This window comes from Coloeus monedula, assembly GCF_965178545.1.
Source record: "Coloeus monedula genome assembly, chromosome: 6".
Lineage (NCBI taxonomy): Eukaryota > Metazoa > Chordata > Aves > Passeriformes > Corvidae > Coloeus > Coloeus monedula.
The window spans coordinates 1,568,404-1,593,849 of NC_138786.1; the positions used below are offsets into that span (position 1 = coordinate 1,568,404).

Sequence of the window (25,446 nt, forward strand, 5' to 3'; positions counted from 1 at the left end):
ACATGAACAATTTTGTAAATGGCTCCTCCTTTCCTGCTGATTAGAAACACTCCATCCCTGCAGAATGTCCCATTCTCCAGCTGCCTTCCCTCTCCCGACAGGCTCCTACAATTCCTCGTTTCACTTCCCTGAGGGGTCATTGTCCCTCCAGCAGCAGAGGGATGCTGGTGGTGCTGGTGGCACTGGAATGCTGGCAGTGCTGGCAGTGCTGGGCAGTGCTGGTGAGGCAGCTGGGTGCTTGTCAGAAGCACCTCCCATTCTGGGAAGAGCTCCGGGATCATTGCCAAAACCTCCCCCAAGGAAGCACAGCTGAGCTGCTTCCCATCCTATCCCCATCCCATTCTCATTCCTGCTCTCCATCCCCAACCCCATCCTGCACTCCATCCTCGCCCCATGCCATCCCAATCCCATCCCATCCCCATCCCCATCCCCATCCCCAGCCCCATCCCCATCCCCATCCCCATCCCCATCCCCATCCCCATCCCATCCCATCCCATGCCATCCCATCCCGCAGGTTTCCTGCCCGGCAGCCTCTCCCCACCTTGAAGCGCTGCCCGTCGGGCTCTGCTGCTCTCCAGTGCGGACATTTGGGATCGGCAGCATCCAGAGCCTTCCTGACCCCTCCTGACCCCTCGCACACGCCCAGAGCCCCCCGGGGCCGCCTTGCCCCCGACAGCCCCGCTCCTGCCCCGCTCCAGCCGGGACCAGGCACATCTTTGCCGTGGCACTCCCGGAGCAGCCGGGGCCGTGCTGAGCCCCTGGGCCATCCTGCCCGTGCCGCCTGTGCCGGTGCCAGCCCAGCTCCGGGCACTCGGCATCACGGGGGCTCCGGGCAGCACCAGCCGTGGCCGTGTCCCCTCCCTCCACCCACATTCCCGGCTGGCAGCAGGAGCCAGAGGAAGCCGGGGAGCGCTGGCAGAGGGAGCCAAGGCAGCTCAGGTTTCACGGAGCTGTTTATTGATATCACACTGCAGAGGGATGCAGGAACCACGGCAGGGGGATTTTTGGGATGACAGCCCTGTGAGGAAGGATCCGTTTGGGGAACAGTGTCCTAGGACCCGTGAGGGAGGAGGAAATCCATGCTCCAATGTGCTCCCGGCAGAGCTTCCCTCCCACATCGCCTGTGGCACTGCCCCTGCTCCCTGCTCCTGCAGGAATACAGTGCGAGAGGGTGATCCTGTGGGTATTTATTGGTGAGGTGATTCAAGGAAACCCTCAGTCACTGTCCCAGGGTCCTTCAGAAGTGCAGGGGAAGGGATCAACAGGGTCAGAGCCCCGTGTCCCTGGTGGTATCCTTGCTGCCGGCAATTTTGTCTTTCCGTTCCTCAAAGACCCTCTGGAGCGAGAGACGGAGGGACCCCACGGAGCAGGGGCTCCAGCAGCTCCCCACCAGGAAGTAGATGAAGGGTTTGATGGTGCTGTGGATGCAGGCGAACAGGAAAAGAACCTGCGAGGACACAGCGATGTAACCGAGCTGCTGCACGAAATTCCAGAGGCTGAGGAAGAGAGTGAAGAGTGTAATAAATGGTTAAAAGTGTTTTTTTGGTTAAAAGAAGTTAATACTTACTTGTTATATACAGCTAATAAGTTGATTACTACTGCGACTGTACGGGTGTAATGCTGCTATGTGGTCGCTAGATGGTGACACCAATGGGGGAAGAGTGGTGGGTCTATAGAAAAGAGGGGAACGTTCTGGAATGTTCCTAAGATGACTTAATAATTTATGATGTAAACATCTTGAGGAATTATTGGTTAGGGGGCAAACCAATCACTCGACGCCCCAGAGACTGACGGAGCTGATCACCAATGAGGACCCTAACAACGAGCCATCAGAGGGAGGAGCGGAGCTCCACCAATCATAACATCAGAGGGACTATAAAATGGCTCCGGGGCTCAGCCCCTCATGGGGTCTTCCTGAGGAATCTTAGTGTTATGGACTGTCTTGTGCGTTGCACTGTTGTTTTTTGGTTTGTTTTTTTTTTTTTTTTTTTGGGTCGCCGAGTGGGACTCGGGCTTATCTCGAGTCTCTGCTTCTGGTTCTTCTTTTTAAATAAATGAGCAGACTTTTACTCCACCCACAAAAGTCCAGACTCTGTTTATAACAAAGAGCACAAGGAGGACGACGATGATGTTGAACCTCTTGGGTTGCTGCTGCTGGGAGCCACACTTGGCCTTAATGATGATGATTGTGCAGAAAATGACCATGGGTGCAGCAAGGAGGAGGTACAGGGCATGCACGGAGGTGAGGGCCGCCCGACAGTGCTCCTGTTCGTGTGCTGGACACAGCAGTGTCACCGTGGGAATGACAGTGATGAGACAGAAGAAGGCCCAAAACAGGGCAAACATCAGGATCCACGACAGGCGCTTAGGAAGGTCACAGCGGCAGCAGACCTTGCAGAGGATTACATTGCAGACCCACAGGATACCCACTGCTGGAAAGAACAGTCCCCAGTAGCAGGAGACCATGGACAGCTGGAAAAGGAAGCTCAGGCACACCAGGGGCATGATAGGAGAGCAGGACACGTCCTCCAGCAGGAAGAGCAGGGCAGAGGGGAGTGCAAAGAGGAGGAAGATGAAGTCGGTGGCAGCCAGGCTAAGGAAGAAGAGAGTAGTGGTGAGGGAGAGGACAGCTGCATTCCCAGCCAGCCCACAGAGGCAGATGGGCAGTGTCACACTGTCTATGGCCATGCTGGTGACATCTATCTCACAGGGATCATCTCCTTCGGTGGGTGAGGCAGAAGGTGGGGACACGGAGCTCACCTCCATGGATGGACGCTGGGCAGGCGCTGGGATGTGGCCCCGGCTGTGGTCAGAGTGGATGGGCAGTCAGTGCTTGGAGAATCCAGGGATGGACCAAGCGGCTCCTCAGCAGCTCCCTGCAGCGGGAAGGGTTCGGTGGAGAGAAGTGAGATGTGCAGGGGAGGAGGGTGGTGGGAATGGTGGGGTGGGAGAGGGAGGTGGGAGGGTTGGGCTGTGTGGCAGGGGATTGGTAAATAACATAGAGAATAAACATTTTCAGTTCCTCGAAGTTGCTGAAAGACGTACTGATCAAAAAGAAAGATTTAAATGTGTGCACACAGGGCAAGAAATGAGGCTGGAGCCAGTGCAGGAACAGATCAGGAGTCCTGCAGTGGTTCTGGGGCAGTTCTGTCACAAGAAGCAACAGCGCATGGCCAAAGGAAAAGTTCAAGGCGAGGTCACCTTTAATATGGCAGCACTCAGTGAATACGAGCACCAGAGACCCCTCCTGATGAACCTCCAGGATCATGAAAGGACTCCCAGGAGGAGGTGGATGCAAGGAACTGAGTCCTAGGAAAGGGATGTTTATGTATCAGACAAGAACCACGCCGGAATGCCTCTGTGTGTTTCTAGTGGATAAAACCCCTGCTGTAAAGTCTCCCCATACACACAGAACAAGGAGAGATCCTCCTGTGTCCTGCACAGGTAAAGAATTCCTGCTTCCTCACACTTCCCATTGTGTTAGAATGTTTGTTCTGGCTCATTTGGGTATTAAGATACAGACAGGATGCACAGGAAAAGAGGGGGGATCTGGGGAGGGCACTGTGGTCACCGGGAGAGGGTGGCAGGCACAGAGCAGCTGCAGGAGGAGAGGAAGGTGGGGCAGGGAGGAAGGAGAACATTCCACTGACCTGTTCAGTGTGGGGCAGCAGCAGGCACAGGGGCTCTGTCCCCATCAGCGGCGCTTCCTGGCACCCCTTGCTCCTTTGGGATCCACATCCTAAAGCGGCTCCTCCCAGCTCAGGACCACGAAGGAGAAAGTGCCCAGATCACCAGGAGGTGCCCACTGCTGTCCCACCAGCTCCTCCCCGTGCCTATAGGAGAAAGTTTCACAAAGGATGTCTGGACTTCAGGCGCTCTCTTGAAAGCTGTTTATTGCATAGGCGAAGTTACAGCAGCTCAGGGAGTGGGTATCCAGAGCCAGCCCTACAGCTGCCAGCTCCAGCTGTGGGCATCCCTGAAGCCCTTTTCTGTTCGATTTACAAAGCATTAGATACCTTTCTTTGCAGAGTATCTTAATACATAACAACCAATAAGCACCATACACAATACCTTTACATTTGCCTATAGCCTATCATAAGTACTACCATCACCATATTATAGTCATCATTATTATCCAATCACAAGAGTAATTAAAGTACAATTTAAGTTTACAGTGGAAAATTCTCAGACTTCTTTTCTTCTTGCTACATCAACATTTCTTGTTGGCCTTCGATACCTCTCTTTTTGGTAAAGACGTTTTCTATTTACTTATGCTCTTCTTGAGACTTACTTACTTGGTGAAAAACATGTCTTTGTAGTCACATACCTTTGTCCTACTCCTAAAAATCTCCTTCCAACTCATATCTAACCTTTGCCTTCTCAGTTATTCAGTGGTCAGTGTTTCAGCAAAACATCTTTTACTCTGTATCAAAACTTGCTTTCATTTCTATCTCATCCTCAGTTTCTACATTCAGAGATCTTTCTGCCAACCCTACATACCTGTGAAACTTTCTTACCAAACTTTCACCCTCTCCAACAGTGCCCTGTCCTCGTGTTAGTGCAATCATGGGGAGTTAGAAATTGCAACTTTGGCTATGTCAGGGCTCCACTTCCTTGGAGTTATTTATCTTGGAGTTTTTTTGCTACAGAGGAAATGGCTTTTGTCAGAAGCCCCACATGAACAATTTTGCAAATGGCTCCTGATTTCCACCTGGTTAGAAACATTCCTTGTGTGCTGAACATCCCACTCTCCGACTGCCTTCCCTCTCTCAACAGGCTTCTACCATTCCTCTTTTCACTTCCCTGAGGGGTCATTGTCCCTCCAGCAGCAGAGGGATGCTGGTGGTACTGGTGGCGCTGGCAGTGCTGGCAGTGCTGGCGAGGCAGCTGGTTGCTTCTGAGAAGCAACTCCCATTCTGGGAAGAGCTCTGGGATCATTGCTAAAACCTCCCCCGCGCCCAAAAAAGCACCAGGCTTAGGAAGGGCTCTAGTATGAGATATTTACCTGCCCTGCTCTGTCAATCTAGAGGCTTTAGAATGGGAAAAACTAAGGAAATGAGCCATTTTGGACACTGTTCACCAGGGACAGGCTCTGCAGCAAAACCCAGGTATTGTTTATTCAGCAAATTTTGGGGTCAGAGTTACCATGTTGGAATGAAACAAGCAATAAATCCAAATTGGATTTAGGGGTGATAACAAAATGAAAAAGATCAGCACATCAGAGTATATTCCCTGGGGCCGAGGCACTGAGGGTCATTCCACGGGGAGTAAAGGGACAGGACTGAGCTCAGAGCCATGTGCCCCCATACTTCTGGCTGTCTCTAAGGTGCCCCACCTCTGGGTGCCACATGTCCAGCAGTGTCTCACAGAGCTGTCACCTCCTCCACAGTGTCCCCAGGGCCGTGGCTGCCCTCGTCACTCCCCGTTTTCTCCTCAAACACCCTCCGCAGAGCGACTTTGACTGAGCGCTGGAAGCGGCGCCGCCGGCAGCTCCCCACCAGCACGTAAATCACCGGGTTGAGGCTGCAGTTCAGCAATGCCAGCAGGAAAGAGGGGTCTTCTGGGAATAAATCACCAGAATCAGGAAGATTAAGGAAAACCTCCACGCAGAAAGGGATGCCGAAGGTGAAGAAGAGCAGCACGTTGAGCAGGATGGCAACAAAGAGCTTCCCCGGGTGTCTCCTCCACGAGCCACAGCGCAGCTTGAGGAATAGGAACAAATTGGAAACCAACATCGTGAGGGAAAAAACCACGGAAATGGTGAGGGCTACACCTGCAAGGATGGTCTCAGAGTCTTCAGTATAGGTGAAGGTGACGTAGAGGGAGGAAACAAAAATGCTGGCGAGAGCCCAGAGTGCCCCGCTGATGATGCCTGAGAGGTGCCGGGGGCGGTGGCAGCGGTACCAGATGGGGCAGAGGACGGAGACGCAGCGCTCCACGCTGAGGGCTGCCAGCAGCCCCAGGCTGCTCATGTCAAACAGGTGGCACGGGAAGCCAAGGACAAACACAAAATGCCTATAGTGATGAATAAAAGGAAACAAAGACGTGCAAAATGCTGCTAAGGTCAGAAAAGCCAATATAAGCAGGAGAAACAGGAGGAGCAGGGAGAAGTCGGCAACAGCCAGATTTAGGATGTAGACAGTGAAAGGGCTCTGCTTCGTGTGGAAGCCCAGGAACCACACAACCACCCCATTCCCTGCCAGCCCACAGAGGGAAATCCCCAGGCACACACTGGCAAAGGCGATCAGCGTGTAGGGAAAGCTCGAGCATTGAGCTGGGACATATTCCTCCAAGTCCACAAATCCATAAACTATATCATTCAGGGTGAGGTTTGTTGTGCTGTTCTCCTCCATGGTGAATGATCCTGCTGCTGGTGGCTGCCTTCTCCTTTTCCCACCACTTCCTAGGAGAGATGGGGAACCACAGGGAAAGAAGGGCCATCAGCATTCCCAGCACTTCCCATCTGTCCACACAGCCCCACGCCAGCCCCAGGAAGAACCCCCACCCCTGCAGTGCCCAGGACAGGCTCCCACCCCTCCAGCCGTGACCCTGGACAGGAGGCATCTCCCACCACTCCATCCCTGGATTCCTACCTCCAGCAGGAACAGCTCTGTCACAGCAGCCCCAGGAGAAAGGATCTGGGGGTGGCTGCTGGAACCACTGGCTGTGCTTCAGCCTCGGCCCTCGTGCCTGGGGTGCAGCCCTTGGGCCAGAGATCACATCCCATGGTCAGAGCCTCCCCTCACAATCTCCCCACATTGGTGACAGCTTCCCCTCATGTGTCCCAGGGACAGAGATCTTGTCAGGATGAGGTGGCCACGTCACCGCCTTCCTCTATCCCTGCCACTCTCCACTGTCATCCCACCATGCAAGGGGCTTCTGGCTTTCACTACGTGTGCCAGGTGGTCCATCCATCAATGCAGAGGGGGATATAAATCATTCCCAGGAATGGAGGATGGCAGAGGGGTGAGAGAGATGAGCCAGAGACCTTCAGGAGTGAGAAATCACTGATGTGCAGACATGCAACAGCATGAGTTGCTCTGTGCCTCTAGTCACATGTAACTGGTGCTCAAAGACTTCTCCCAACTTCCTTCTGAGAGACACTTCCAGAAGTTGCACCTTCCTCCATCTCTCTCTCATGGATGGACCCTGAGCCTAAGTTCTCTCCTTGTTTCAAGTTTTCCTCTAGCTCCAAATCCTGCAGCTCCAGGCTGGACACCCTGGAAAGCCCACAAACCTTGTGCATTAACATGCATTGGTCATGGGGATGACAAGCACAGGATATAACTCCAAAGGAGAGAGAAAACACGTGAAAGAGGGGCAGAAAATAAGCAATAAAATGCCAGTCCCTGTGCTGTGAAAGGCTGAGGTTGTGTGGCAGGAACTGCTTGGAGATAAGAGCGCTTTGGCAGCACCATGTACCCCACAAACCTAATCTCAGAGGAGACACTTGCCTGGCAAGGGTGATTAGGCTGATGACTGGGATTAGGTGGGATTGGATTAGAGGCAGTGGGCAGAGCTCTCGTGCAGTCCTGTGTCTGGGCACTGGTGATTTCCCACAGCAAGTGCACACAAGGACTGTGCTCGTCCCCATGGCTGCTGCTCAGGGGCTCTGTTGCCCTCTGATGAGGTCAGGAATTTCTGAGGGGTTCAGAAAAACTTGTAATAGCTGAAGGAACTGTACAGGGCTACCCCTTCCATGGACAGGCTCTGCCCTCACCAGAGGAGGGTTTTGGCCCAGGATTCCCAGCACCTGAAGGGACATAATATTATCTGTGCTGTCCTCACATTTTCATTGGCTCAGATCCAGTAAATGATGTTTAAAATTCTAAAGTCCGAGTGCCTGCATTAATGGGATCGTAACAGATCAGCAGCCCCTCATGAAGAACTGGGGGGAGGAGAGGAAGGCGGTGACGTGGCCACCTCATCCTGACAAGATCTCTGTCCCTGGGACACATGAGGGGAAGCTGTCACCGATGTGGGGAGATTGTGAGGGGAGGCTCTGACCATGGGATGTGATCTCTGGCCCAAGGGCTGCACCCCAGGCACGAGGGCTGAGGCTGAAGCACAGCCAGTGGTTCCAGCAGCCACCCCCAGATCCTTTCTCCTGGGGCTGCTGTGACAGAGCTGTTCCTGCTGGAGGTAGGAATCCAGGGATGGAGTGGTGGGAGATGCCTCCTGTCCAGGGTCACGGCTGGAGGGGTGGGAGCCTGTCCTGGGCACTGCAGGGGTGGGGGTTCTTCCTGGGGCTGGCGTGGGGCTGTGTGGACAGATGGGAAGTGCTGGGAATGCTGATGGCCCTTCTTTCCCTGTGGTTCCCCATCTCTCCTAGGAAGTGGTGGGAAAAGGAGAAGGCAGCCACCGGCAGCAGGATCATTCACCATGGAGGAGAACAGCACAACAAACCTCACCCTGAATGATATAGTTTATGGATTTGTGGACTTGGAGGAATATGTCCCAGCTCAATGCTCGAGCTTTCCCTACACGCTGATCGCCTTTGCCAGTGTGTGCCTGGGGATTTCCCTCTGTGGGCTGGCAGGGAATGGGGTGGTTGTGTGGTTCCTGGGCTTCCACACGAAGCAGAGCCCTTTCACCGTCTACATCCTAAATCTGGCTGTTGCCGACTTCTCCCTGCTCCTCCTGTTTCTCCTGCTTATATTGGCTTTTCTGACCTTAGCAGCATTTTGCACGTCTTTGTTTCATCTCGCTCCTCTCTACGTAGATTTTGTGTTTGCAGTGGAACTCCTGTGCCACCTGTTTGACATGAGCAGCCTGGGGCTGCTGGCAGCCCTCAGCGTGGAGCGCTGCGTCTCCGTCCTCTGCCCCATCTGGTACCACTGCCACCGCCCCCGGCACCTCTCAGGCATCATCAGCGGGGCACTCTGGGCTCTCGCGGGGATGTTGGTGTCCTCCCTCTATCTCACTTTTGCTGAAGACTCTGAGACCATCCTTGCCGGTGTAGTCCTTGTGACTTCCCTGATTTTGTCCTTCGTGATGTTGGTTTCCAATTTGTTCCTGTTTCACAAGCTGCGCTGCAGCTCCCGGAGGCGGAAGCCAGGGAAGCTCTTTGTTGCCATCCTGCTCAACGTGCTGCTCTTCTTCGCCTTTGGCATCTCTTCCTGCGTGGAGGTTTTCCTCAACCTTCCCGATTCCAGTGAGTTATTCCCAGAATACACCTCTTTCCTGCTGGCATTGCTGGACTGCAGCCTCAACCCGGTGATTTACGTGCTGGTGGGGAGCTGCCGGCGGCGCCGCTTCCAGCGCTCGGTCAAAGTCGCTCTGCGGAGGGTGTTTGAGGAGAAAACGGGGAGTGACGAGGGCAGCCACGGCCCTGGGGACACTGTGGAGGAGGTGACAGCTCTGTGAGACACTGCTGGACATGTGGCACCCAGAGATGGGGCACCTTAGAGACAGCCACATCTGTATCTGTGGGGACAAGAGCACTCCACGCAGTGTAGCCAGGCTCAGTCCCGTTCCCCAGCTGTATTCCCCATAGAACAACCCTCTTTGCCCTGACCATAGGGAATAAACTCTGTTGATGAAGCAAAGATTGCAGAAATGGGCAGAGCATGGGGTGCTGGGTTGGTGATGGTGGGATTCAGGGTATAGGGAATAAGAGATGGGGGAAGATTACAATTTGGGGAAAAGAAAGAGGAAAAAAAAGAGAGAGAGGAAAAGAGAGAAAAAGGGGGAAAGGGAGAAAAGGGGGGAAAGAAAAAGAAAGAAAGAAAGAAAGAAAGAAAGAAAGAAAGAAAGAAAGAAAGAAAGAAAGAAAGAAAGAAAGAAAGAAAGAAAGAAAGAAAGAAAGAAAGAAAGAAAGAAAGAAAGAAAGAAAGAAAGAAAGAAAGAAAGAAAGAAAGAGAAAGAAAGAAAGAAAGAAAGAAAGAAAGAAAGAAAGAAAGAAAGAGAAAGAAAGAAAGAAAGAAAGAAAGAAAGAAAGAAAGAAAGAAAGAAAGAAAGAAAGAAAGAAAGAAAGAAAGAAAGAAAAGAAAGAAAGAAAGAAAGAAAGATAAAGAAAGGGAAAGAAGGAAAGAAAGAAAGAAAAAGAAATAAAGATACAAGAAAGAAAAAAGGAAACTAAGCAAGAGAATGAATCTGAGAGAAACAGAGCAAGCAAGAATGAAAGAAAATAAGAAAGGAAGGGAGAAAGTAAAAAATAACAATTGAGAATGCAAAGGATTTGCTTGGACAGGAGAGGTGAAGAAGGATATTCCTAGTGTGCTAAATCCCCATGAATAGTTGGGTCAGTCACACAGGGGCTGGTCCTGCTCCCTCTGGAATCATTGGAGGAAGTGTTATTCACCTAAGCACAGCAGTGATATACCAAAAACCACCTGGAATTAGCTGTTATAAAATAAACTTGGCTTTTCTGTCCTTTTTCAGTAGACACTGACTAGAAGGTTCTTCCTGTGCCTTAAATAAAAAAAAAATTATTTACCTGAGTTTATATTCTGTGTGTTCTTATCAGCTGATAAAAAAAAAAAAAAAGATTATGATAATGATAATGATAAAAAAAAATAATGATAATAAGATACAATTTTTTATCCCTTTGAAAAATAACAACAACAAAAAAGAGCCTTTTGGATTTTTTAACAGTACGGAAATGTTTTGTTTGTCCCAATGATAAAGTCATCTGAGATATCAAAAAGAGAACATTTTGAACATGAACCTGTGAGGTTTTTCAAAGAAAATTATCCATATTGCCTTTTTCTAACAATTTTGGCCAAAAGAATAAATGTTAGGTAGTGTGATAGCACAAATAATCCCATTTTGCCCCTCAAATTTGGATTTAGTTTAGAGAAGAATTTGTTGCAAGTCATGGTATTTATTTACCTTGTTCTGTTTCCTGTATTTCCCCCCCCTATCTTTCAGTGTATTTCTATTGGTAAAGGAGATTTAAAAGCCTTGGATTTTGATCTGCCCTTATAAAGGAAGACATAACAACCCAATGAATGCTGTAGTTAAATGCAGAGACTCTGCCGAGGGCCTGAGGAAATTAAAATAACATGCAAGAATATAATAATATAAAATAATGATCTCCAGTCATGTGTTTCTTTGAAATAGAAGAAAAGGGAGGATGAGACTCAGTGAATAAATTTTTAAAGCAAGTTGGAAGGAGTCCAAGCAGCCCTCTTCTGCTCTGCAGCGTGGAAACATCCCTGGTTCAGAGAAGAAATGGACTTGGAGGATGTGAATCCTTTCAGTCCTTGAAATACTCACATTAGGAAGCCCAGAACGGCTCTGTGAGCCACAAAAGGCTGCATGTGTGCTCAGACATGGGAATTCTGAATTAAGAGGCATAAATGGACTCTCCTTCCTGGAATTTCATGTCTGCTTCCAACAGGAGGATTGTTGGTACCGATCTCATTTTCAGAGATGTGGGTGAAAAGCAACACGGAGAATTTATGAGTTTACGAATGACCAGGATTTATCCCGAGCAGTATTTCTTTGATGAAATTCAGACACTGTGATAAACAGCTACTTGTCTTTCTCGGGTAGTGAAATGTAAGAAATATCATGTATCAGAATATGTTAGGAAATGTTATGTGCAAATATGTTAGGAATAACTTTGCTATGCAGATATTAACTAGTTGACATTATAACTGAGGTCAAAATTATAGGATGCTTGAGTTATAAGATACCAATATAACCTGAATATTGATTTTCTATACCAATATAACCTGAATCATAACTTTTTATACCTATGTAATTTGAATGATAACTTTTTTATACAATGTAATAACGAGTGTATGGTTAACTCATTGCTTAATGCTCAAATAAATGGAAACTCACCAGGTGAATAATTGCAAAAATAGACAAGTATAGCTGGATGAAGGAAGCAGCAGGATGTACTGATGAGAAGTTGGCAACAGTGAAACCAATCAGCACAAAGTACAGAATTTAAACCGGTTGGATCCAGAAAGACACAGGAACACCATAACTGCGCATGCTCTGAAGATGAAGTTGAGAAGTTCAAGATATGAGGAAGACCTGAGCCTTCATCACAGAAGACCCCCGAAGACCCCCACGATCACATTATGCATGCTCTAAAAAGCCAGGTGGGGGGGGGAGGAACTATGTTAATCCCTCCTAAGGAAATGCAAATTAGTTCTCAGGAAAACGATGCATATGCATTGTGGTTTATTAATATGCAGGATGTTAAAGCATACAGCCGGGAAGCTGGTGTAAGTGGCTGTGCCTCTGGCTATGAGCAATGCACCCAGCGCTGTGGGCTCTTGCTTTAAGTGGCCTTTGTCCCCTTTTGTCCCTTATTAAGCTTATAAAACCCAAAAAAAAAGAAGAGTGGGCTTCGTTTCTCACAGACACCGAGACATTTCACCTTATCAAATGAATATTATTTAATAATCACTGGAAAGGAAAAGGAACTTTTAATGTGGTCCAAATACAGGTCAGGAATATTCTGTGGTCCAGGTGCTCCTGTGCTTTCAAGGATCACAGACGGGACTTAAAATAATGACCTAAAATATCTACAAAGAGGGTACTGAGGGTCAGGTGAGATGAACCTCCCCCGGTACCTCGAAGTTCTTCAGTTCTGCCAAGGAATTCTAAATTCCTTTCTACATTCCAAGGAATTCTGAATGGGATTTTAGGAGGACATGGTTATCGTGTCCCGGGTTTCCCGCTCATCTCTGTCATCTGCCGAGTCTTGGAAGGCCCTCTGGAACGCCAGGCGGAGGGTGAGTCTGAATTTCCGATCCCTGTAGCTTCCCACCAGGAAGTAAATGACGGGGTTGAGGGTGCTGTTGACGCAGGACAGCACGAAGCCGATCTCCGGGGAATACAGAAACTTGTGGCCCAGGAAGTCCAGGAGGATGAGGATGCTGAGGGGCACGGCGAAAATGAGGAAGAGGAGGATGGTGAGCATGATGACGGTGAAGAGCCGGCCCGTTTGGAAGGGCTGGGAGCTGCACTTGACCCTGAGGAAGAGGGTGAGGCTGAAGAGCAGCATGAGGGGGGTGCAGACGAGGAAGTCCAAGGCTCCAATGGTGATGAGCAGGTGCTGGCAGACTCTGGGAGAGGGGCGGGCAGTGCACAAAACATATCCCAGAGTGTTCAGGAGCAGGGACAGTGCCCAGAGCAGGCCGGACACCACGGCAGACAGGTGCTTTGGGCGGTGTGTCCGGCACCAGATGGGGGAGAGCACGGACAGGCAGCGCTCAATGCTGATGGCCGTCAGCAGGTACAGGCCCGTGCCGTACATGAAGAGATCCAGGAAGAGGAATATCCCGAACTGCACCCCCACGTTGAACTGCATCAGGTACTGCACGGTCTCCACGGCGATGCACAGCAGGTACCCGAAGTCGGCGGCCGCCAGGTTCAGGATGTAGACGGTGAAGTGGTTCCTGCGGATGCGGAAGCCCAGGTACCACAGGACCAGGCCGTTCCCCACCATCCCACAGGTAGCACTCAGCAGGCAGAAGCTCTCCATGAACTTGAGGACAATGTAGGATGGCTGTGGTTGTCCCACAGCCCCGCTCTGGTTGGTCCCAGGAGCCTGGATGGTTGTAGCCAGAAGGAGGACTGGTGTGGCTGAGGGTCTCATAATGGGTGATTCCAGACCTGGGAGCAGAAAGGGGAGAGGTGGTAACTCCAGAGTGACTTTTCTAGAGGGGTTCCCGGGTTTGTTCTGAGGCTTTGTAGCCAGAATTTTATTTCATGGAATCACAAAATAATGTGGTTTGGGAGGGACTAAGAGCCTGGAGTGATAGGACAAAGGGAAATGGCTTCACACTGACACAGGGTGGGTTTAGATGGGATATTGGGAATAAATCCTTCCCTGAGAGGGTAGGGAGGCCCTGGCACAGGTTGCCCAGAGAAGCTGTGGCTGCCCCATCCCTGGAGGTGTCCAAAGCTAGGTTGGAGCAACCTGGTATAGTGGAAGGTGTCCCTGCCCATTGCAGGGGGTTGGAACTGGATGATCTTTAAAGTTCCTTCCAGCCCCAAACCACTCTGGAATTCTGTGATTCCATGAGAACAACTGGTAGTTTTTTATATTGACAAGTGATTTCTATTTTAATAAAGTGCCATTTGATGTGGTTCTCCTGGGTCCCATGTACAGTAACAAATGAACATTTTGGTCTGGCAGAGCCCTCAGCTTCTCCCTCAGAAACTGCGAGAACCACATGTAAGAAACCACAGATTATCTCGTCCTCACAGGACAAGGGAGTTGTGGTTCTGACAAATTTTCACCCCATTCCCTGAGTTAGGTCACTGTTTCCTTCCCTATGGTACTGAGATCTGACTGAGAATCTTGGGGGTGAAAACAAAACCAGGTTTAACACCTTTTTTTCTGTCTGAAAGAGAACAAATATAGTGGTTCTTCTGCTGTCCTCCAGCCAGCCGTTAACTGGGACACAGAAGGCAAAGGAGTTAAAAAGATGAGAGGAACAAAAAATGGGGTTTTCTGGGAAGATGTGAATCACTGAACCATGTAGCCAGCATGAATCCTCTGTTCTCTCCTTGTGGTGCAGCAGCACATGTGAAGACAGACTTTCAAAAGCACCCAGAACGTGACAGACTGACTCACTGCTGTTCCATCCCAGCACCCCAGGCACGCTGGCCCCATGGAGGGGCCAGGAGAAGGGAGAAGGAGCCTGTGGTGCAGGCAATTTCAAGGCCAGGTTGGAAGGGGCTTGGAGCAACCTGTGGAAAGTGCCCCTGCCCATGGCAGGGGGTGGAACTGGATGGGCTTTAAGGTCCCTTCCAATCCAAATTATTTGAGGATTCTATGATTTCCTTTAGGGTTGACTGAAACCAGGGAACTTCTGGCACTGCAGAGCTGGATGATCCCATCCTCAGCTCTTATGGCACCTTGAGCACTTCCAACATGAAGACTCTGGAGAGCCGCCCTGTGGCTGTTCCTCCTTCATACCCTGCTCCAGGGGTGGCCACAAATGGTCACATTTTTGCAGAAATTAGCAGAAACAGCCTCAAGTTCTGTGCAGCATTTCTGCTGCGAGAACAGAGGAAGGCCGGGTGGTTACGTGGTTTCCTGGCCTCTGTGCAAATTTCCATTCGATCTGAAGAGGTTGTGAACATTTGAGCGTTGCCTGAGCTCTGTCTCAGCCCACTGCAGCCTCCACAGGTGCATCTCTCCCCACTGGCGATTCAGGGAATGACAGGTGATTCTTTCCCAATGGTAAATGGCTTTGTGCCATTGATCATGTCACAGAATCATGGAATGGTTTGGCTTGGGAGGGATCTTAAAGCTCATCTTGTTCCAACCTCCTGCCACGGGCAGGGGCACCTTCCACAGACCAGGTTGCTCCAAGCCCCATCAAGCCAGGCCTTCAACTCTTCCACAGATAAGGCAGCCACAGCTCCTCTGGGCAACCTGTGCCTCACCACTCTCACAGGGAAGAATTTCCTCCCAAGATCTAATTCAAAATCCACCATCTTCCAGTTTAAAACAATTCCCCCTTGTCCTGTCACTCCAGGCCTTTGTCCAAAGTCCCTCACCAGGTGTCTTGGAGCACTTTTAGGCACTGGAAGGTGCTCTATGTGCATAAAGACTGGCAGGAACAGAAATGACTCCAACAGGTAAATGACAAAACATCAATAATTTTGCCTTCTGCTGTACTAGAAGTGAAGAAATCCTTCTCTGACTTCTGCAGACCGTGGAGAAGAACACTGAGAAAGTCACCGTTCTCATTTATTTATCACATTCCCTTGGAAAGACTGAATTCCTGTCACATTCAAGACACTTTCAAGATGTGAATCTACTTCCTTAATGTAACTAATAAGTGACAGCTCTCCTCAGCCTGAGTCCAGGTGGTCTTTTTCTCCCTTGAGATTCAACATCCTCCCTGTGGTTTGCCTGCAAGTCCTGCCTGTAGTTCCTGAAGCAGAACAACCTTGACCCCACAAAGACGTCTCAGACTATGGAGAGAAAGTTATGATGTTGTAATGCCAGGTCTCTGAGTAATCACTTTCTGTATTACAGAGATGCATTTAGAGCAGTTCAAGAGCACTTGTACAGGGAAAATTGTTCCCTGGAATGAAGCTTGCCTTATATTGAAAATTATTATCATCCATTCCTGACCTACAGCAAATTTCTATCCAGCAGGAGAAGTAAATATATGATCTTTTTTCCTCCACTGGTTTTGTTTCTCCTCCCTTCCCCAAAGCCTGACAGAAACCATCAGAGTGCAACAGCAAAGACCCATCCCAGAATTTCTCACCTTTTTCTGGGTTCCTGAGAATTTCAGCACCTGTGCTGGGCAATGTTGTCCCCTGGATTGTGTGACATAGGGTGCAGCTCGAGTCCTTGTGTCATCCTGCAGTGCTGGGCTGGGCAGCCACCGTTTAAAAAGCCACGGTGTTTTCAGCGTGACGCTCCAGGCAGCCAATCGCTCACAGGGGGAAACACCCCCTCTGTGTGTGCACCATCACCCAGACTTGAACCACTTCCCCCTCCCCTCTTTGCAGTGTCATGGAAACATTATTTTTTTACTACTTCTCCCTTCCTCAGCCGCTCTTGCAAGAGCTGTCCATACAAACCTTGCACTGAGGGTGTGTCCTACTCAAGGCCCCCGAAGATGAGGCTTCACTGCTGCTCAGGAATTGACAGTTCTCTCCTACAACACTTTCACTGGAGGTTTCACAACCTCCCTCAGCACTTCTCATTCCCTCCTGTTCCTGCTCAGCTGTCACACAGCCATCACCACAGTGTCCTCTTCTGACCCACAGCCTCTCCCAGCACAGTTCAGCACCTTTTGCAGTCCCTACTGCTTCATCCAACCTTGCACCCCCACCTCAGCAGTTCCAGATGCCCAACCCCTGTTTGTGATGCCCTCAACACATAGCTCTGGTGTCTTTCAGTGCCCCTTCACACCCCACAGGCTTTCAGCACAGTCCTTCAACACCTTAGGCGCTTCCTATTTCACAAAATCCCTCTAGCCTCATGCCTTTCACTTCCAGTTTCACAACTTACCCCTGAACAGCACCTCAGATTCAGGGTTCTTCCCCACCTGGTGTCTCTTACCCAGACAGAACCCACCACCCACCCACAACATCCCACTCCTCCCCACACACACTCCATGTCCATGAGCCACCCAGATCCACTGGCCAAAGGGTGTGAAAACAGAGGAAACACCTTTCTCCTTTCCTGGCATCCTTACAGGGAGCTATTTTTAAGAGATACCAGCCTCCCCCATTAGTCCCGTGGGCCAGAGAAGCAAAGGGACAGGAGTGTGATGCCACCCAAATTGCTGCCATGTGTGTCAGTGGGCACAGGAATGGGCAGATCCAGCCCAAATTTGCTTAGCAGGGAAGAAACACATTTGTACATCTTCAGCTTCTGTTGTCATCTGTTCTTCCTCTTCCTTTCCCAAAGATTGTAAGACTGTTTTTACTTTCTTACCCAATCCTATATCCTGCAGTGGTTACTGGCAACCCTCATTAACCTGGCCGGGACTCCAGGCTATGGTGTAAAATGATATTTAAATTAAAATACTATTTTCACCCAGAGCAGTATTTAACCTCATTAATTTGAGGGTTTCCACTTTCTCTGCATGGATTGCTGGCATTCCATGTTGGGAGATATTCAAAATACCTTTCTTGTTATTGGGCCATTCTAAATTTCAATAAATGTCAGCAAAACAAAGGGATGGGCAGTAGATGAAACTATTTATTGATGTCCATAAATCATAAGTTGAAAATACACACTAAACTTCAGAGGAGTGAGGAGTTGGAGTTGAAATAATTCACAAATTCATTGAATTTTGGAATAATTTGGGTTGGAAAGGACCTTAAAGCTCATCCAATTCCAACCCCTGCCATGGGCAGGGACACCTTCCACTATCCCAGGTTGCTCCAACCTGGCCTTGAACACTGCCAGGGATGGGGCAGCCACACCTTCTCTGGGCACCCTGTGCCAGGGCTTCACCATCCTCACAGGGAAGGAGTTATTCCCAATATCCCATCTAAACCCCCCTTCTGTCACTTAAAGCCATTTCCCCTAACTGATCAGATGAATAGATCCATTTCTTTCCAGAGGAAAGCCTGGAGTGGCCAAGGCTCAACTCAGCTGACTTCCACAGATGTACAAGAGCTGACTTCCTTCCCACCCTCAGTTTCTTAATTTGCAAAAGAAGGAATTGGTTTTTTACTTACTCTTTACTTCACTGACCTTTGCTGAAACATGCCAGCTCTTCCAAAAGGCTTTATTCCCTGGGCTACCAGTGACAAAATTCCATGGAAAACAGAGACTTGGAGGGTCATCAAGAAGTGACCCAAGCTTCTGTCTCTCTTCTACTTACTACTAGAAACCTCTCATTTTATTTTTTTCAGCAGGGCTTGTGGAGTTTTTTTGGGATACACAATGGTTTAAAAGTCCTGGTTTATTACTCACAATGCTATAAAGCCTAAGCTGTGGATCTAAGGGGCCTTTACACCCGGGAAAAGCACAAAGCCCGAATTAATGTCAGAGTCTGAGAATGTTAACTCGACCAGGTCACATCACATGCTTGCCCAGTTTAATATTCAGCTAATCTATTGGCTGTTATCTCCAAGAATCATGGAATTGTTAAGCTTGGAGAAGCCCTCCAAGGTCATCAAGTCCAACCATTCCCCAGCACTGCCACCACTAACCCATGCCCCCAAGTGCCACATCCACACATTTTAAATCCTTCCACATTGATGGTGACTCCACCACTGCTCTGGGTAAGCTGTGCCAGGGCTGGACAACCCTGTGAGTGAGGAAATTTCTCCTAAAATCCAATCTAAACTTTCTCGGGCAGGATGGGATTAATTTCTGCTCCTTCCCACCACTGAGCATTCACACCTCCCTCCTCCAGCCCCAAGAGCCCTTGAGCTGGGAGATTTCCTTGGAGAGGGTGGAGGAGCTCTATGTAAACAGGGAATTAAGCCTTGGAGGAGGGAGATTTCCTTGGAGAGAGTTGAGGAAAGTTACTTAAACAGTTTTTTTCTCTCTGCTTGCTGGGCTGTGTGTGCACCCTTCAGTGCCCACACACCCTCCAAGCAGCTCCAACACGGGCAGGAAAAGCCAGGATACACTTGGTGATACAGGAAAGCAAAGAATTAAAGAGGTAGGATTAAAAAAGGGACCTCCTAAGCTAGTGTTGGAAGCTTTTCAGAAGGTGTTCTATGTTCTTTCAAGCCTCTGCCAGGAAAGGGGAGATGTTGGGGACATAAAATCTTACAGACCTTCCACAAAAAATTAGATCTCCAAACACAGAGGAGGTAAGTTTTCCAGGATCTTTTCCCTTTCCTCTTTTCTTTCTTGATTTCTTCTTCCACCACCACCCCCCTCCCCTCCACCCCCCCCCCCTTCTTGACAAATGTGAAAATACAAAATGAAATTTCTCCTGAAGCTGTCAACCATCTCTGGCTCTCTTTGGCTGGAACCTTGTGCAGAACTGGTTTTGCAGTCCCAAATCAGGTTATTTAATTCTTTTTTCCATTAACCACCTGAGATTTTAAGGGAAAAACCTTGGCAATGAGGAGGGGAAAACCCTGGCAATTCCTCATCCATTTTATTTTTTAATTATAACAATCCACATTGTATTTATTTCATTGTGCAACTCATTGCACTATATCATGTACCTCTAGTCAATGACTGAAAAGATGATTTTAGAGGTAAGACCCCCTTTTTCCCCCTTTCTTATCTTTCATCTCCTGCCAGTAAAACTGCAAGCACAGGAAAAGTCCCAAACTTTCCCAACTTCCTCTGTAGGCTTCACTCTTTTGAGCTTGAGAGCAATCTGGGTTTTTCACCATTTCAGCATTTCCAGTGGGTGCTTGATCAGCTTTTTGCCTGTGCAGGAGTTTCTAATTTTGCCATCTTTTTAAATCATAAAGTAGAAGCCCAGATCAGATGGATCCAATCCCAGAAAGATCTAGTGGGTGGCATCCCTGCCCATTGCCAGTGGGGCTGGAACTAGATGTTCTTGAAGGTCCTTTCCAACCCAAACCATTCCAGGAGTCTATGATTCTATGGCTGCATCTCATGCAAAGTAAATTAGATATGTAGAGGGGGAAGAACTACAAAAAACCAAACAAAACCCAAGACAAATTAAAAAAGCACCTGATAAACTTAATTCTAATCCTATATATTTCTTAGAGAGAATGCACTTCTGATAAAGAATTAATTTTTAAGAATGAAAAAATGGATGAATCATTTTGTCTTTATCTTTCCACATTCCCAGGCTCTGCATTGCACGTCACCCAGCAGATTAGCATGGAAAACTCCAGCAGGGTGAAGGAATTCATTCTCCTGGGCCTCTCAGAGAACCAAGGGGTGCAGAAAATATATTTTGTGGTGTTCCTGCTTTTCTACACGCTCACAGTGGCAGGAAATCTCCTCATAGTTCTCACTGTGACGAGCAGCCGGCACCTGAACTCCCCCATGTACTTCTTCCTCTGCCACCTGTCCTTTGTAGATGTTTGTTACTCCTCTGTCACAGCTCCCCAAATGATCTCTGGCTTCCTGGTGGAAAATAACACCATCTCCTTTGCAGGCTGCATAGGGCAGCTCTTTGGGTTTCATTTCTTTGGCTGCACGGAGATTTTCATCCTGACGGCCATGGCCTACGACCGCTATGCGGCCATCTGCCGGCCCCTGCACTACTCCGCGCTCATGTCCCGCCACCTGTGTGGCTGCATGGTGGGGGGCTGCTGGGCGGGGGGCTTCCTGCATTCCACCCTCCAGACCCTTCCCACTGCCCTGCTCCCCTTCTGTGGCCCCAACAAAGTGGCCCACTACTTCTGTGACGTCCGCCCCCTGCTCCACCTGGCCTGTGCCGACACGCGCGCCGCGAGCCTGGTCGCGGTGGCCAACAGCGGGGTCATATCCCTGAGCTGCTTCCTCATCCTGGTCGCGTCCTACATGGTCATCCTGGTCTCCCTGAGGGGCCAAAAGCCAGCAGGGTGGCACAAGGCCCTGTCCACGTGTGGGTCCCACATCACTATGGTGATCCTGTTCTTCGGGCCCTGCACGTTTGTTTACATCCGCCCGTCGGGTGACCTGGCCGAGGACAGGAGCGTGGCCGTGTTCTACGGGCTCATCGCACCCATGCTCAACCCCCTCATCTACACCCTGCGGAACAGGGAGGTGAAGGGAGCCATGAGGAAATTGTGGAGGAGGAAAGTGGGAAGCGGAAATGGGAAGGAGTAGGGCTGTGGTCTTGTTTCCAAAGGATCAGAGAAAATCAACCATGTTTTGCTGTAATTTCTTCTGTGGCAATGCCCCAAAACCTGCCTTTCAAAGGACAGCTGGCTCTTGGCTTCTGCTGAAATTAGGAGGACACTGAACATTCATTTTTTGATGGGAAAGACATTGGGAACTCTGGCATTCCCTTCCTATTCCTTGTCAACAAGCACAGGCCCAGACCACGGCCTCCTGAGCAACTGCAACATCAGTGTTTAAATAAATACTGTTAAAAATACTGAAAATGTTGTCCAGGTAGAGAATCCCATAAGAAAAAAACCACAAAAACCTGCTATTATGAGCTAGCTGGGTGGTTTGCTGATGAAGGAACAGGAGGGGAAACTTCTCCCCTTCCTCTCCCACTGCAACAAATCCTTTCTGCCCTGTTCCAGGCCAGGCTGGACGGGGCTTGAAGCAACCTGGTCTAGTGAAAGGTGTCCCTGCCCATGGCAGGGGGTGGAATGAGATGGTTCTTCCAACCCAAAAAGTTATTCTGGAATTCCATAATTATCCTATAAATCTATCTACTTCACCTATCTCTGCCCAACAGAGCACGATATAAAATAAATGTATTTTTAAATGCTTTGGAGGTGAACACCACTGGGGTTTTTTCAGAGGTCTCACTTCTGCGTACTGCTGAGCAAATATTCACCCACAGCTTATGGAAGATGTCACTGGAAAGAGTGTCACTTTGCCAAGAATTCTTACAAGAATTTCATACCTGAGCTCAAAAGTTGCCTCTGTGCTTTGCAGTGTCAGTAAAAATATGTGATGAGCAAGGAAAGCTCACCACAAACCTTTGTACATTTTTTTGTGTGAAGTGATTTCATGTGTTGCCTCTTGTTTTAAATTTGTAAGTCAAATGTCTAAAGGATAACATCTGTGATATTTTTGGTTTGTGCTGTCAACGTGTAAGTTAATAAGAAATAAGATTGCAGATGAGAAATATTGGCTTAGGACAGAAAGCAAAATTTATATCCATTTATATGAATTTATATAAATGTCCTATGTAAGAGACATTTTTACTCCTGACATCTCTCTCCAGAGACTACACTAACAACTATCCAGAGAACAATTTTAGCTCCTTGCCCACTGATGATTTCTGACAAAACTCCCTTTGCCTCTGGGATCTCATTACTCCTGATAGTCTTGCGCTTCTGCTGGGTGATTTACTTGAACTATTTCTGCTACAGAAATAATTGTACTTGCAGAAGCTCCTGGAGGTTGGGCTTTTTTGCAGAGTGGGAAATACAGAAGGTTGGGCTGTTCTTTTCAGGGCTCAGAGTTGGCAGAGATACAGAGCTGCTTTCACAACTTCTGAGCAGCAACTTGCAGAGAGTTTCTGATGGAACTGAGAGGTTCTGATGGAACCCCCTGAAGTGGTTTGGGGAGGCCGTCAGAGTAGCAACAGCAAGTGAACAAGTGTCCTGGGATTGTTCCTTTGTTTTGCTCAGGCCGCACTGAAATCCTGCCTTTGCAAAGCAGCATTGCTGGTGAGTGACTTTTGTGAGGTCTATTTTACGATTTAGGAAAGAAAAATTTAAAAATCAGTTACAGATTAAGAATCCCAGAATGGTTTGGGTTGGAAGGGACCTTAAAGCTCATCTTGTTCTGACCCCCCCTGCCATGGGCAGGTCCACAGGCCAGGTTGCTCCAATCCCTGTCCAGCCTGGTCTTGAGCACTTCCAGGGATATCCCACACTAGTGATTCTTGTGCTCTGCATGGGAATGCTGCAAAGGTGCATTTGTGGGTGTGTCAGTAAAGGAGGGTCACCAACAGCTCATTCACTACCCCAGTGTCACTACAGGTGTATTTATGGAGTGTTCCACACCACATCCAGGACCTGAGTATTATTTCCACCACCCTCCTCAGATAAATAACCAGAGCTTGTTATTACACGTCAGTGACACAATCTGGCTTGGGTATTACCGTTACTCCTTCAAGGAAGCATTGCCTTTAAATTGAAATTGTCCCAAAAGACAGATCCTAAAGCAACTTTATTTAATGCTGTTGGCATCGTAGATACCCGGTTTCTCACTTGTAACCTCCTGCTCTCTGAGTTATAAACTCCTCAGCAGAAATAAGAATTTCCTTGTGGGATTCTAAAAGGAAATGTGCATTCTTCTGCTGGTCCCACTTTAACCTCCACAGGCCAGAGTGTATTTGTCTACTGAAGAACTTTAAAAATCCCTTTAAAAAATAAAGAGGTGGAGAAACTGTGCAGGGCTTTGCAGCTTCTGCTGTGTTAGAAACCCCAATTTTTTCAGTGAGGAACCTCCCAGACCTGGTTTCTGTGCATGTATTCCCAGTTTCAGAGTGGACAAGCTAACTGGAGAGCCATTTCCTCAATTTAGAGGAGTGCTATTAAGGATCAGAACATGGAACAGCTCATGCTTGAGAATGGCAGCATTTGCTTCCATGCTGGCACTTCAAATTTCCAGTAGGAAAAAGGACAGCACAGCATTTTTCCAGCATTCATGGCTCTTGGTATCTGACAGAAGCATGTGCTGGAATCACCATTCCTGGAGGGATTTAAAAGCTGTATGGATGTGGCACTTGGGGACATGGTTTAGTGGAGGGCTTGGCAGTGCTGGGGGCATGACTGGACTCAATGGTCTTACAGGGCTTTTCCAACCTCAACAGTTCCATGATTCTGTAATTTCTCCCTGACAGAATGGAACCACACCAACTACAATGCAGGAAAATAGTGGTCAGAGTGAGTTGAGCGGAGAAGGTCAATGTGGAGGGCCCAGAGACCTGAATAGGGCCAGAAGAGGTGGGGGTGAGTGCAAACTCTGCCTTCTGTCATTTATGACATGACACTGGGCTTTCTGCAGCAGCAAATGCATCCTGCTCACACCATCCATGAGCCTTGGAGCTGGAGCACATTCCCTTCTCTTCCTGGCCAGGCCCACACATGTGCCATGGGAGCCTGAGCTGCAGCAATGGCACGGGGCAACTTCTCCCGGGTGACTGAATTCATCCTTCTGGGGCTCTCCGACACCCAGGAGCTGCAGTTCCTCTTCTTCACCCTTTTCCTCCTGGCCTACACCATGGTCCTGCTGGGCAACCTCCTCATCATCGTGACAGTCAGGACTGACCGCAAGCTCTCCTCGCCCATGTACTTCCTCCTCTGCCACCTGTCCTTCATCGATATCTGCTACACCTCTGTCACTGCCCCCAGGGTGCTGGTGGCCCTGCTCTCGGGGCACAAGGCCATTGCCTTTGAGGGCTGCATGGCCCAGCTGTTTTTCCTGCACTTTGTGGGTTCCTCAGAGATGTTCCTCCTGACAGTGATGGCATTCGACCGCTACACGGCCATCTGCAGGCCCCTGCAATACACGGCCATCATGGCCCGCAGGGCCTGCTGGGCCCTGGTAGCTGCCTGCTGGGCTGGGGGCTTTATCCACTCCATTATCCAGACTCTGCTCGTGCTCCAGCTGCCCTTCTGCGGCCCCAACATGATCCACAGCTACTTCTGTGACGTGCTGCCCGTCGTCCAACTGGCCTGCACCAACACTGCCCTCACCGAGTGGCTCATGGCCTCCAACAGTGGCCTCATATCCCTGGGCTGCTTCCTGGTGCTGGTGGCCTCCTATGCGCTCATCCTGGCCAAGGTGCGGGGCCACCTCTCCCAGGGGCACTGGAAGGCGTTGTCCACCTGTGCCTCACACGTGACGGTTGTCACTCTGCTCTTCGTGCCCTGTATCTTCACCTACCTGCGGCCTGCTGGGACCTTGCCCTCCAACAAGTACGTCTGTGTCATCTACACGACCTTCTTGCCCATGATGAACCCCCTCATCTACACCCTGAGGAGCAACGAGGTGAAGGAATCCATGTGGAGACTGTGGAAGCTCTGCAGAGCCTTCTGAGACAAGCTGGGTTGGCAGAACCCTGGAGTTACACCCTGGCGTTACACCTGAAGTCACATTCCTACTCTACTCCAACACACTAATGACTTAGTGGCTAAAGCCTACAGACTTCAAATTATGTATAAATATATTTATATATACATATAACTGTTAATATTAAAAATTTTAAAAATCCATGCTGAAAACCCCAAACTTCCTAAACACTTTCACTCGTGTGGGATCATAATTTTCAAATAAATAAATGAATCCAGGACGAGGCTTGTCTCCCTCTCTGATGTGCTTTTCCTGTGCTGTGGCAGCAGATGGCAGAAGCACATGCATTAAGTGTCCCCAAATTCACCCACCAACACCAGAAGGTAGAGACGGTGCTGATTTTGCTTGTA

General features: G+C 49.2%; 5 protein-coding genes across 5 annotated transcripts; 2 read left to right on the forward strand and 3 right to left on the reverse strand.

Moving 5' to 3' along the window:
* Positions 1-1,267: 1,267 nt before the first annotated feature.
* Positions 1,268-2,766, reverse strand: LOC309574608 (proto-oncogene Mas-like; the record flags this gene model as incomplete). Its single annotated transcript, XM_082284390.1, has 2 exons — positions 1,268-1,447; positions 2,080-2,766. The coding sequence occupies 2 exons, from the start codon at positions 2,764-2,766 to the stop codon at positions 1,268-1,270; spliced, it is 867 nt and encodes a 288-aa protein (XP_082140516.1).
* Positions 2,767-5,363: 2,597 nt separating this feature from the next.
* Positions 5,364-6,353, reverse strand: LOC309574609 (mas-related G-protein coupled receptor member H-like; the record flags this gene model as incomplete). Its single annotated transcript, XM_082284391.1, has 1 exon — positions 5,364-6,353. One exon carries the CDS (start codon positions 6,351-6,353, stop codon positions 5,364-5,366), a length of 990 nt encoding a protein of 329 aa, XP_082140517.1.
* A 2,029-nt stretch (positions 6,354-8,382) lies between these two features.
* On the forward strand, positions 8,383-9,366 carry LOC309574610 (mas-related G-protein coupled receptor member H-like; the record flags this gene model as incomplete). The annotated part of the gene is made up of 1 exon (XM_082284392.1): positions 8,383-9,366. The coding sequence occupies one exon, from the start codon at positions 8,383-8,385 to the stop codon at positions 9,364-9,366; it is 984 nt and encodes a 327-aa protein (XP_082140518.1).
* A 3,241-nt stretch (positions 9,367-12,607) lies between these two features.
* Positions 12,608-16,286, reverse strand: LOC309574039 (proto-oncogene Mas-like; the record flags this gene model as incomplete). The annotated part of the gene is made up of 2 exons (XM_082283362.1): positions 16,203-16,286; positions 12,608-13,581 (listed from the first exon to the last, which is right to left on the reverse strand). The coding sequence occupies exon 2, from the start codon at positions 13,562-13,564 to the stop codon at positions 12,608-12,610; it is 957 nt and encodes a 318-aa protein (XP_082139488.1). The 5' UTR covers positions 13,565-13,581; positions 16,203-16,286.
* Positions 16,287-20,221: 3,935 nt separating this feature from the next.
* On the forward strand, positions 20,222-25,063 carry LOC309574611 (olfactory receptor 4C15-like; the record flags this gene model as incomplete). Its single annotated transcript, XM_082284393.1, has 3 exons — positions 20,222-21,153; positions 23,343-23,350; positions 24,135-25,063. 3 exons carry the CDS (start codon positions 20,222-20,224, stop codon positions 25,061-25,063), a joined length of 1,869 nt encoding a protein of 622 aa, XP_082140519.1.
* Positions 25,064-25,446: the final 383 nt, after the last annotated feature.